This window comes from Orcinus orca, chromosome 5 (assembly GCF_937001465.1).
Source record: "Orcinus orca chromosome 5, mOrcOrc1.1, whole genome shotgun sequence".
NCBI lineage: Eukaryota > Metazoa > Chordata > Mammalia > Artiodactyla > Delphinidae > Orcinus > Orcinus orca.
In genome coordinates, this window is record NC_064563.1 from 91,185,346 (window position 1) to 91,198,970 (window position 13,625).

The 13,625-nt window shown below is 38.4% G+C and overlaps 1 protein-coding gene across 1 annotated transcript in view; it reads right to left on the reverse strand.

The window, feature by feature from the left end:
• The window catches only part of CD96 (CD96 molecule), an 85,263-nt gene extending 71,839 nt beyond the window's left edge, over window positions 1-13,424 (reverse strand). The window contains 2 exon segments of the mRNA XM_033432239.2: window positions 10,687-11,043; window positions 13,364-13,424. Of these exon segments, the coding sequence (XP_033288130.2) occupies window positions 10,687-11,043; window positions 13,364-13,424 (418 nt within the window).
• Between the last annotated feature and the right edge of the window lie 201 nt (window positions 13,425-13,625).

Sequence of the window (13,625 nt, forward strand, 5' to 3'; positions counted from 1 at the left end):
AGGGCTTCCCTGGTGGCGCAGTGGTTGAGAGTCCACCTGCCGATGCAGGGGACACGGGTTCGTGCCCTGGTCCGGGAAGATCCCGCATGCCGCGGAGCGGCTGGGCCCGTGAGCCATGGCCGCTGAGCCTGCGCGTCCGGAGCCTGTGCTCTGCAACAGGAGAGGCCACAACAGTGAGAGGCCCGCGTACCAAAAGACCCAATGCAGCCAAAAATAAATTTTAAAAAATAAATTAAAAAAATTTATAAATGAAAACAATTCTATCATCCTAATATCCTGAAAATCTTATTTCTTTTTTTCTATATCTATACAAATCTTATTTGTATGCATGTATTTTTTTTTCATACTTTGCAATTTTATTAACCAAAAAGTGTTACCTATATTTTTACTTAAAATGTTTTGCATGATTCTTAAGCTACTTGTGGTTGAAATTCTTAGATGCTTTATGTCATATGTACACATCATCATTTGTTTAGTAATTTTCAATTATTGAAGCATATGCTTTTTCAGTTTGGGTTTTTACCTTATTTAAACTATTACAATCTTTATAGCAAGGATCGTCCTTAAACTAACAGCTTTCTTCTGACCATTCAGCTACTTAAGATAAATTCCCTGAAGTATAACGAATGGATCATGGGGTATGAACATCCTCATTATTATCAACAGCACATTTTTTTAAAAAAAATTGGATATTTTGAAAGTTACACCTAGTCTTTAGAACTTCATTGTGTTTCAAGCTCTCATCAGTATCAGCTGTCCTCTTCACAGATAACTCTCTCCTCCCCACCTTCCTTAATTGAAGCCAGGCCTTCCCATTGGGGCCCATCTTCCCCGCATCATTCTCAGACAGTGGTTGTTTGTTTTCTTATACCCTTATTTCCTCAAGATCAGGAGATGGGATCAGTGCCTTCTTTGCTTTCTACTGCTGCTTCAAAATATTACTCCAACCCCGTAATTTAAAAAACAAAACAAAACAATAAAACCCTTGTCTTTTATGGTTAAAGGCATTTAACAGTACTTCCAAATGGAGTTACTTGTATATCACTACGAAACTTTTTTTGCCATGTTTGCATACCACCATTAATATTATTGATTTTATTTTTGAGATTATTGTAATTTTTTGACTTATATCAGTTTATTTTATTTTAAAAAAATTTTTTAATGAGAGAAATTTTGTTTTATTATTTTATTTTATTTATTTTTTTGGCTGCGTAGGGTCTTCATTGCTGCACGCGGGCTTTTCTCTAGTTGCGGCAAGAGGGGGCTACCCTTCGTTGAGGTGCACAGCTGTGGCACGTGGGCTTAGTAGTTGTGGCTCACGGGCTCTAGAGCGCAAGCTCAGTAGTTGTGGTGCACAGGCTTAGCTGCTCCGCGGCATGTGGGATCTTCCTGGACCAGGGCTCGAACCCGTGTCCCCTCCATTGGCAGGCGGATCCTTAACCACCGCACCACCAGGGAAGAACCTATCAGTTTATTTTAAACAGAGACTGACCTAGGCACACATTTGTGTAGTTTATGAAATCCACTTGGTACATTAACTCTATCTTAATGTGCATTACCCAAATATATAAGTATTACATTTTTTGTAAAGTTTGTCCAGATTCTGGGAAGTTGGAAATACAAGTGGCATAACTTTTCGAATATTCCTGAAAGTCCTAATAAAAACAGACTAACTAGAGTAGCAAAACTAAACACAATATCTACAGCAATATCTACAGGAACACTAAATAACAGTATATCACCATTAATATGTGGAGACAAACCACTAGACCACTGTGATATCAGCAACTGTGCAAAGAGAAACAGGAAAATCAGCTGGGCTCCTGATGGCCCTTCGAACTAGAGAACTCTCCCCCTGCCCCAGAAAAAACCAACAGGCAATCACCGGGAGAAAAGGCAGACTAATCTGAGAATAGCAGCAGAAATGCAGAAAGAAGTATGTAGGCACCAAATTACCAGAGCCTTCTAGGGAAAGAAGAAAAGGCTTGTCAGTGCTAGAGCAGAGGGGACTCTTCAGACGTATCCCATACTGAGAAGAAACCCTTGGGAGTAGAATCCAAATTAAACAGGACAGGCCCAACAGGAGAAAGCAAAGAGGCAATTTAGATAAAAGTGAGGGATAGGAGGAAAGGAAGTACATCTCACAAAGTACAGTGGCATATAATTTACTTTGAACATAACAGAAGAGAGGGCGCTAGAGAAACTGAAGACTCTAGAAAAGATAGCCTGGCCCACTCTTCCATGATAAAAATCAAAATCCATTTAACTTAAACATACTTAGATCGAGCAATAGAAAAGAAATGGGGTAGAATCACAGGTAAAGATACCATAAGAAAAAAAAAGAGAGAACAAAGTAACATTCCAACAACAATAACAGCATATTAGAAAGACATGACTTCAAAATAAATAAAAACTATAGCCTACTTATTCAAAATAAGCTAAAAGAAATAAAGAAAATGATATAAGCTATGAAAAAATTTAGAAAGACTAGTAAATGAGTCAATTGGAGAGAAGAAAGTTTATAAAAGATAAGTGAGAGAATTCAGGAAAGTGTTGGAAATAATAAGTTTTGAAAATCATTTCAGAAATTAAGAGCAAATAGAACAAAACCAAGAATATATTAACACAAAAGCTAATGCATTAAAAGAAATTTAAAAAATAGAATGAGGGAAATTTTTAAATGAAATGAGTTAATAAATAATGAATTTTAAAAGAAAAAAGAGGTAAAAGGGATTCAAAGAAAGAGACAGGCAAAGAAGATAAAAAGTATGTTTAATAGAAGATACTCAAGGAAATAAACAATAGACAGAAAAAAGACTGAAAATTATAACTCAAGTACAATTTCTTAAAATAAAATGACTAGAAAATACATATTAAAAGATTATACTGCAAAAGTAGGAAAATAGTCTCAGAATAGACATTAAGCATTTTCTTATAAAGTATTAAACAAAGTCAGTTCTGGGGAAAGAAAATCAAATTGTTATTAACTTTTGGACAGCAAATCTTTATGTCAGAAAATAATATAGTAACATATCGAATATACTCAAGGAAAGAAAATATGAGTTAAGGATATTACATTTAGTCTTTAATATGAAGACTATAAAAATCATGTTAGAGTCATGCAAGAACTCAGGGAATATTGCCCCATGAACATTTCCTGAGGATTCTCCAATAGAATATACTTCAAACTGAAGAGACATTCACATAAAGGCTAGGGGTAAGTGTTGAATATATATTTACCTTTAGCACTAAGAATAAATAATTGTTATGAGAGTAGTAATGAATATGTATTTTTAAATAAAGATACAATATAAGTATCAAAAACGCAGATGAGGCGGGGATTGAGGGGCTGACTCCTGGTTTTGCGGGCATGAAGATGTCAGTGAAAAAAAGATATGTATAAAACTGAGCAAATGTGTTAAAAAAAAATCACAATTTTCAGGGCCCTGGAAACTGACCAAAGACAAACATTTAATTGGGAAGCATTTCCTCCTGAAAAACCACTAGAGTTTCAATAAGAACAGTAGGAGTCTTTAGCCTTCTTGCTTAGGGATCCTTCTATCCCCTTTCCTGACTAGGTCGGTGAGAAAGGTAGTTTCACCGTCTTAGAGCTGGCTACAAAACCCAGCAGCTTTTCTTCCAAAAGGGGAAGACTTAAATTAGGTCTAAGCATGAAAATCCTTCACTTTGTCAGCTAACAGGGACAAACTTGGTAGGAAACAGAGAAAAACTGACGCTTGGTTAGCCTGGGTTTGCAGTCTCATTTGGGATGAGGGGCAGACCAGATAGACAGTTAACATGGAGATTCCAGAAATCAGAGAGTCATATAATAGCTGACATAAATTCTCTACATATCTCAGGCTGACTGGGAAAATATACACATGAGTCGGGGGGACCTGAGAGAGCCCAGTGAAAAGTGAAAGCCAAGGGAGGGACTACTGTCGCAATTTTGAAGGCACTCCCTAACCCCACCTCCACAGACATCTATGTGTAGAGGGTGGAAGCCTATTGGGCTTGAGGTATTTGAGCACAATTTTTGCCAAATTCATTTGTGGACCAACAAAGGGGCTTTGCCAATGTAGGGGCAACTCCTTGGAAGCCAAACTAAAGACATAAGAATTATAGTAAAAAGCTAAGCAGAGATTTCAATGGCCACACACTGCAAAGGAGACAGATTTTGCAATTTAAATATGGGTAAGTTACTAAAATTTTGAAAAACCCACAGAATCTAGAGTTGTCGCATTATGGGTTTTTTGTTTTTGTTCTTACGTTTAGCTTTCAACAAAAAATGAGGACATATGAAGGAAACAGGAAAGTGTGATCCATACTCAAGAAAAAAGCAGTTCATTGAAACTGACTCTGAGCAGATCCTACACTGGATTTAACAGACTTCAAAGCAGCTATTAAAAGTATGTTCAAAGGATTAAGCAAAATATGATGGCAATGACTCAATACACAGGGAATTTTAGTGAGGATAAAATGAACCAGATGGTTATTCTAGAGTTGAAAAGTCAATAATAAAAATAAAAAATTCACTGGGAATTCTCAACAGCCAATTTGAGATGGCAGAAGAAAAAAATCACTATGTCTGAATAATGATTAATATAAATTATCTAATCTGAATAGCAGAGAGAAAGAGGATTGAAGGAAAACAAAGAGTTTCAGAGCCATATAGGACAATATCAAGTGTCCTAACATATATGTAATTAGAGTCGTAGAAGGAGAGATGAAACAGAGGGGGACAGAACAAATATTTGAAGAAACAAAGACCAAAAACTTCATATTTGATTTTTAAAAAATTTCCCCAAATTAATCTACACATTCAAGAACTTTAAAACCTTAATACGATAAATACAAAGAAACACCCAACTAGGCATGTCATAATCAAACTGCTGAAAGCCAAAACAAAGAGAAAAGTAGGAAAGCAGTGATTGAAATCAGTAAGGAAAAAGCCCCAAACTTATCACATGCAGGGACCAATAACAGAATTAATGGCTCTCGTCTCACTAGAAAAAATGGAGATCAGAAGACATATTCAAAATACTGAAAGAAAAAACAGTCCACTAAGAATTCTACAGTCATTGAAAGTATCATTCAAAAATAAAAATGAAAAAAAGAAAAACCAGAATTCATGGCAAGTAGATTCGCTTTATATGAAATTCTAAAGTAAGTCCTTCAGGCTGAAAGAAAATGACACCAAATAGTAACTTCACTCCATGGGATGGAAAGAAGAGCATAGGAAATGGTAAATATATGGGTCAATATAAAATATATACATTTTTTTTTTCTTCTCAATTTCTTTAAGAACATGAAATTCTTTAAACCATTAATTGCGGCACTGTTCTGTTGGGTATGTTATAGGAGATCATTCATGTGTCTGTTTTTTGTCTACTTTTTCTTTTTCACAACTTACTCCAGCACATCCTTTCCTTTTGCTATTACTGTCAATAATAACACAATACATATTCTTTATATATGTAATACATATAATAAACTGCATATATAGAAAAAATAGAAACATTGGAGTTAGCCAACAAGGACATTAACTCTTTTTAACATATTCAAGAATAGAGAAAAAGATGAAGGAACTACATGAAAAGATGAACAATTTCATCAAAGAATTAAAAATCTAAAAAAACGAATAACTTAAAAATATAACATCAGAAATTAAGAATGAATTTGATGAGATTGAAAACTTACTGGATACCAAGAAAAATAAGATTCGTGAATTGGAAAATAGGTCAATAGAAAATTTCTAAACTGAACCACAGGAAGGAAAAAAAGTAGGAAATACAGAAAGAAAAGTATTAGAAATCATCAAAAAATATATTTAGTTACAATTTTTAACACTAGAAACCTAACATCACAAATTTAAATGCTAATTTAAAAAAACATGCAAGTGTGAGAAATAACATGAGTGAATTTCTGTATAATCTGGGAATGGGGAAAACTTTTCTTAACTATGACTCAAAATTAGAACCAATAAGGAAAAAAAAGTGATATATTTTATGTCATAAATGTCATAAAGAATTAGGCTGCATTGGAAACAGTAGGATAAGAAAGTATGGACAGAGGACAAACTGAGAAAATATTTGCAATTTATATTATAAATGGTTAATAGATTTTATATGTGGGACATTTTCAGCCTAATAAGGATAATAATTATAATGAATTAAAACTCATTAGTATGTTTAAATTCATATAAATTCTTGATACTTAACACAAATACTTATTTGTGACCTAAGAATGCTAGTGAACCAACTCATTTTTAAATCTGGTAAATAAAGGGAAGAACCAAGTGTCTATTCTGCTTTTCTTATACAAATTGTACATGTAGTAAATAATTGGTTCATGGGAGGAATTTCTCTTTATAAGAATACTTCAGCTGATCAATGAAGGAATGATAGAATTAGAACATCACTCTTTGGCAGCCCATAATGAACGAATGGATCTAGGCAATACCCATCAGTGGCTGTTAACATCACACAATCAGACCTTATGTAGCTCTGATGTAACTACACAACATCATCTATGAAATACTCTTGCCAGAAAATAAAAATAAATGTGATCAAATCTGTATACCTAACTAAAAGGTGAAAGAGGAACATGGAGATACCATGAGATGTGAAAAGAAAAACCCAGGCTGTGGGTAATTCTACAGGACAAATAATCAAATTTGCTCAACAAATGCATTGGAAAAGAAAAATAAGAAATGTAAGACAGCCTTCAGATTAAAAGGGAACAGACTGGTCAGAGGCAGGTGGTGGGGAGTAGGCAAAATGAGTGAAAGTGGCCAAAAGGTACAAGCTTCCAGTTATAAAATAAATAAATTCTGGGGATGTAATGTACAGCATGGTAACTAAAGTTAAAAATGTGTTTAAAAGGGCTTCCCTGGTGGCACAGTGGTTGAGAGTCCGCCAGCCGATGCAGGGGATACGGGTTCGTGCCCGGGTCCGGGAAGATCCCACGTGCTGCGGAGCGGCTGGGCCCGTGAGCCATGGCTGCTGAGCCTGCGCGTCTCCCTGTGCTCCGCAACGGGAGAGGCCACAACAGTGAGAGGCCCGCGTACCGCAAAAAAAAAAATAAAAGTGTTTAAAAGTTGCTAAAAGAGCACATCTTAAGGGTTCTCATCATAAGAAAAAAATTTTAACTGTGTGAAGTGATGGATGTTAACGCAACTTACTGTGGTGATCATTTTACAATATATACATATATCAAATCATCATGTTGTATACCTAAAATGAATACAATATGTCAATTATATCTCAATAAAACTGGGAAAAAAAGGTCAAAGAACACACTATGCCTTTAGACAGGGTAGTAGCATGTAGTTAGACTGAGATTATCAAGATTATATTATCCAGATTATTCCATTCTATTACCGGTACTATTACTCTGTTATTATAGTCTATACTACTTCTATTACCACACCTCCTCCTCCTTCTACTACCTTTCCTCCTTCTTCTCCTCCTACTGCTTCTAACAACAACATTAACCGCCCCCAAGGCTTTTGTTGTAATCTGGGAAATTAAAGCCATATTGTACTTTTTAGAACTCATCCTAACAACTACACATTTCAGACACATTAAAGTCTCACAGTCTGAAGCACTGTGGGATCCAGTAGCATCAAATGATGGAAACCTGGATGACAATAACCCAAGGCTTGACTCAGAGAACTGCGTTTCTTGGAATAACCCTAAAACTAACCTAAAAGGAAACCCTGTCAAGTGAAAATGAAAAAAGAAGCAAATGCCGAACAGTGTGTTACATTTCTACCCTCATCCACAGCCTCAGAGCACTAGCTCACACAAAGGAACAAGGTATAGTGAAGAGAAGAGTCCCTTCTCGGCTAGGCACTCCAGGAACATGGGGACAGGATTTAGACACACTGTTTTGTGAGCAGGCAGGGAGGAGAGTGACTCTGCAGACAACAGAAAGGAAAAAGAAAGAGGTCCCAACCACCTCTGGTCCCTCAGCATTTTCGTATTTAGATTCTCATACACCACTTCAATTTGCATTTGTTCGTGTATTGCACATACTTGCACTCGTGTGTGCTTTGCTTACCCAACCAGCCTGTAAACCTGAAGATCTCCCAGGGTTGTGAGAGGGAAATGGCAAGAGAGAGAGGAGAAGGAGTGAAGATCAAAAGAATAAAGGGGAAAAAGATGTCATGAGGGGGGATTTGACAGGGCTTTTGAGTGACAACTGCCCGTCTAAGTATCTGCCCCTTAGCTTTACACCAGGCTTACATTTTTGATCACTCTGCGGTGAAAGAGTTCTTTCCTTTTCTGTTTTTCTCTTTTCTATTTTGCTCCCTTTGTACCCAAATACACAATACCAGAACCATTTCTCTAACATCGAGGCCATTGTTTTTTCCGTCTGGTCCGGCAGATCAAGAGCAAAGTTACAGTCAGAAGACTGGGAAATTGACAACCACAAAGCATGTATACTTGGCTTCTGCCTCCCCAGTGATTTGCAGTTTTTAGTAGTTACAAGCTTGGCCCTTTATTTTAAGAAATACACTTTCCCTCAAAGGCAACACCACTCTCCTTTCTGAATGACACTGTACCTCTTCTCCACTGCTGTCTTTATGTTGAGCCATTCCCGCCTATTTCCTATATGGCACATTAATCCATGTTGTCAATTCTCCATGGAATAAACACTAGGTCCTCACATATGCAGTAGCATAGTTTACAGTTTTAGGAAGAAGACCCAAAATCTTTGTCTAAAGCCAAGGTCAGTGTGTACTTGTGCTTATGTGTGGCACATGTTTTGCTGGGCCCCATATCAGGCAGACACAAAAAGAGAGGGTGGAAGACTCATTTTTAATGAGACCTGAGATATAGATTTCACTCATTATTATTTCTACTATTCATAATGAAAAGTACCATTTTCCAAACTCTTACTCTTGGGCTGGAACTATGCTAAGTGCTTTACACAGATTATCTCATCTAATCGTCAAAATAATGGTACCTGTGAAGGAGTTCCTATAATTATCCGTATTTGTTATATCAGGAAACAAAAACTTAGGGACTTAGAAGAACCCGGCGAAGATGAAATATATAGTGAATGACAGAGCCAACATTCAAATCCAGGCCACCTGATGCCAAAATATATGTAGGTAAACACTGTTCTATACAGGTCTTTTCATTTCTCTTCACTCAACCCCCACCATCCCAACCTATCCCCAAATGAAGTATTTTTTCCTGGAAAACAGCAATGGGAATGGGGCATTGTTAAGGTAGAGGTAGAAGAGATCCTGCTCTATAGCTGGACTGACCAACACCATGCATGGTCTTATCTCTTGAGAAGTGGAGAGGAAGTAATAAATCCATACCTGTTGTTTGTCCTGGGCAGCCCCATGCCTTCTTTAGCATAGCGTTCATGAGTTAGTTTTTGCTGTCCTTTTTTCATATAACACCAGGTCACTGTGCCCCTGAGTTAAAATCATTCCATTTCCAGTGCATTTTCCATCTGGCTTTCGTTTTCATCTTTTCCGTTAGTATAAACGGAGATCATTTATTTTAGGACCAACTAATTTAGGGTAGGCATTACTGTCATCATTTTCCAGATGGGCTCAGAGAATGTACATGCCAGGCCCCAGGTGAAATTCTTTTCTAGCCAGAAAGGTACTAGAACTTTAACCTTGGATTCCTGCCTCCAAAGGCAGCCTTCTAAAGCAAGAATGAGTGAATGCTACACATTCAGCAGCCTCCTTGGTACCTTTCCTTGCCTTATACTAAATATATCCAAAGCCACTTTGATAAGCCCCCCCCCCGGCAAAACCTTGCCTTATACTAAATATATCCAAAGCCACTTTAATAAGCCCCCCCCCGCAAAACCTTGCCTTATACTAAATATATCCAAAGCCACTTTGATAAGTCCCCCCCCAAACTGCTCTGATTCCTTTGCCTCCCATCTCAGTGAATGGCACCACCATTCAGGTGTGCTTGCCAGACACATGCATGATTTTTCTCTCCCTCACTCATACTGCCATTGCTCTAGATCCACTCTATTACCAAGTCCTACCTGTTTAACGCTCAAAGCTCAAATTCGTCATCTTCTTTCTACATCTACCCAAACTATCACTCTGTCTCCTCTGGGCTACTGGTCTCCTAACTTGTCTCCACCTTCTCCTCATGCCCCTTCACTTCATTCTCATACTGAAGCCAGCACCAGCTTTTTATAACACAAATTCAATCAGGCTATAAATGTCATGCCATCCTTTGGTTGAAAATACTTTGATGTCTTCCCAAGGCACTTAGATAAAAATCCAAACCTCAAACATGGCTGACAAAGTTCAGCATGATCTGGTCCTTACCGTATCTCCCAGCTCATCCCTTAATTCTGTACCGAAGTCCCACTGGCATCTTCCTATGTCCTCAAACACTACACAGCCCTTCATATCAGCTGTTCCTTGTCTCTGGATCACTCACAAACCTTCCACCTCCCAAATGGTGTTAATATCTACTAATCTTCAGACCTCAGCTCAGGTGTTGCTTTCTCAGAGTCAATTTTCCTGACTTCTATTATATTCTCTCACAAAACCGCTGTAGTCTTTACCACTTATCACTGGTGCAATTTTACATGTATTCTGGCACATGGCTGGCTCAGAACACATACTTGTTGAACAAATGAGAGGTGAATGAATGCATGTGCTTCCTTCCCCCTCCCAGACATGCTTACCATTTGTCTGAATCTGTAGGTTGTAGATTTTCGTCTGAATGCCCTCTGGGTACAGAGTGAAACTACACTCATACTTCCCAGTGAGCAAGGAGGACATGTTCCTTAAGTGCAGAGTCCACTTTGACACATTCCTGGGAGCTTCTCTGAAAGCCACCAGCGACTCACAGGGGCTCCCACTGGCACAGTAAAAGCCATGTTGGGGATGATAAAGGGCAATCAGGTCCAACTTATCAGTGACCTTGGACCACTGCATCTGCACCAAGAAGCCTTTCTTCTGTGTTTGGCAGGTCAGGTTGACATCAGAACCAGGTAATGCATAAATGTCTTGTTCTGCATTGAACGTTTCTTCCAATACTCCTGAAAAGGAAGGACGTGAGCCATCAGTTTGAGTGACTCAATGAGAAACCTTGGTTACTTTGGTGAAGTGAGGGAGCAGCTGGAACTTTCCTCCCTGGCTGACTTAGGGGCTAGAGAGAGCTTGTTCCTGATCTAGACAGAGAAGCATAAGACTCAACACAAATGAGGAGGCATTTGCTTAAAGACACTAGAGGAAATTATTGACTTTTGAATGTCTATCACTTTGTCTATTGGTCTGTCCAAAAAATAATGTAAGTTCTCTGACTACCTGTGAAAAAAATTAAGCCTATTTAAAGATTGGAGCCCACTAGCAAGTTTATTATGACAACTACTCTTACAATGAATATAATTGGCTTTTTTTGTTTATGAATCAAAAGCACATAACATATAATAACACACAAATATTATTTTCTGAAACTGAAAAATAACTAATATGCGTATGTTTTTAAAAACATATGTTTACAAGAGGATTTTACATAGGTTATTTTGTTTAATCCTCTGCACACACCAAAGGGTGATTTTTCTGTTTGTTTTTAAATTTTATTTTTTTATTTATTTTTGGCTGTGTTGGGTCTTTGTTGCTGCGTGAGGGCTTTCTCTAGTTGCAGTGAGCATGGGCTACTCTTCGTTGAAGTGCGCGGCTTCTCATTGTGGTGGCTTCTCTTGTTGTGGAGTATGGGCTCTATAGGTGCATGGGCTTCAGTAGTTGTGGCACACGGGCTCAGTAGTTGTGGCACACGGGCTCAGTAGTTGTGGCTCACGGGCTCTAGAGTGCAGGTTCAGTAGTTGTGACGCATGGCTTAGCTGCTCTGCAATATGTGGGATCTTCCCAGAAGAGTGATCGAACCCGTGTCCCCTGCATTGGCAGGCGGATTCTTAACCACTGTGCCACCAGGGAAGTCCAAAGGGTGATGTTTGTTAACACTGTTTATCAAAGAGGAAACTGAGGCACAGAGAGATTAAGTGATTTGCTTAAAGTCACACCTCAGTAAAAGAACATTAATTTGGTTGTCTAGAGTCTATGCTCCTTCTGTAACCTTCATGACCTCCAAACTGCCTTCCAAATTGGTTGAGAAGAGTAAGAAATTTGACATTCAGTATCAGAGGATCAAAAGGGCCATCATTTCCATGTAGTTAGGGTGCCTGAGGAAAGGATGGGGAAAAAACAGCAGTAGAGGTTTCCACTAAAGATAACCCGCTGGTCAGCATCATCTATAATCAACACTGAAACACTAGACATGAAAGAAGATTCCCTCCCATCAGCTCTCTGACCAAATGGTACAGGACACTTACAATATGTTAAGCACTGAGCCTTTGACATGCCTTCAATAGCGTAGGTCTCAGTTTTAGAATTAACATGGAATACTGTTACAGGAATGATATATTATTGTGACAAGTACCACTGAAGCTCACAAAGGAAAAAGATAAAAAGATGACAAGCAACTGAGAAAAAAACAGGCTCCAAAGGTGCTGGACAAATGGGAGTTACTACACTTTTATGAATGCAAAAGTTTGGGTAGGCAGAGGTTAGTGCAGCTCAATGTGCTCCCTGTGAGCTCACCTTTGCCTGGTAATACATCTCTGATCCTATCTACAGCATTATATTCCGAAGTCTCCTTTGATTTAGAAATTCTCCTTTAAAATCTTCATAACTATATCTGAAAAGCAGAGCTAATTCTTAAGACACTAGGGCTCACTCTAATACCCTCGTGCTACGGAATGCAGAACAAATCTCTCCTCCTGCTGTTTTTAAATGGGCCCTTTAGGCACTGGTCCCCGCTGTCATAACGACCCTACTTTGTCTCCCAGGTCCATACCTACACATGCCTCATTAAAATTCAACATATGTTCAGCTCCCAAAGATCTTAGTATTTGGAGGAGAAATTCTTGCTCTATCCAAAAGAGAAAGTATTTGAGAAAGAGAAAAGGTTGAGCCAGGAGCTCTGAGTCTCGATGGCTTGTGATTTTTCTAGTATTCCGGAGTTATTCTGACTATCACTTGGACAGCATTTCATTTGCAAGAAGCACAATTTCCCAGTTACTCCAAGAGACCCTCCTAGAAAGAAAATGGGTGAAAATGTCTCAGAGCAGTGGCACAAACCACCCATTCCCTTCTTGTTTTTAGCACTCATTTGTAATCCTTTCTAGACTCTTAACATCTCTCTGAGAGCTGCCACTTAAATACATAACTGAAAACCTTAGTAACAGTCTGCCTTTGGTGATCAATTTTGGCAGTAGCCACAAGGCATTTTAAATAAACAGAGGCCCCATTCCCCTCAAAGCAGCCGATCTGACAAGAAAGGACAACCAGAAGCCTTACCCCTGACAAAATGTATCTGGATGATGGAATAGACAGCACAGTATGTCCATTTTCCCCCCATAGTCTCCTGAAGGCCTCACACCAGCATTTCCATAATGATCACAGAAGTCAATAGATGCCTTTAACTAAGCAAACTCCAGCCACCCTGTTCGTGCTGAAAAAACGCCACATCTACCAAACGCCTGCGTCTGTTTATCACTTGGCAAGACCCCAGGAAATGAAACATAGACAGGAAAGTAATGTGGTTCAGAGCTAAGTATAA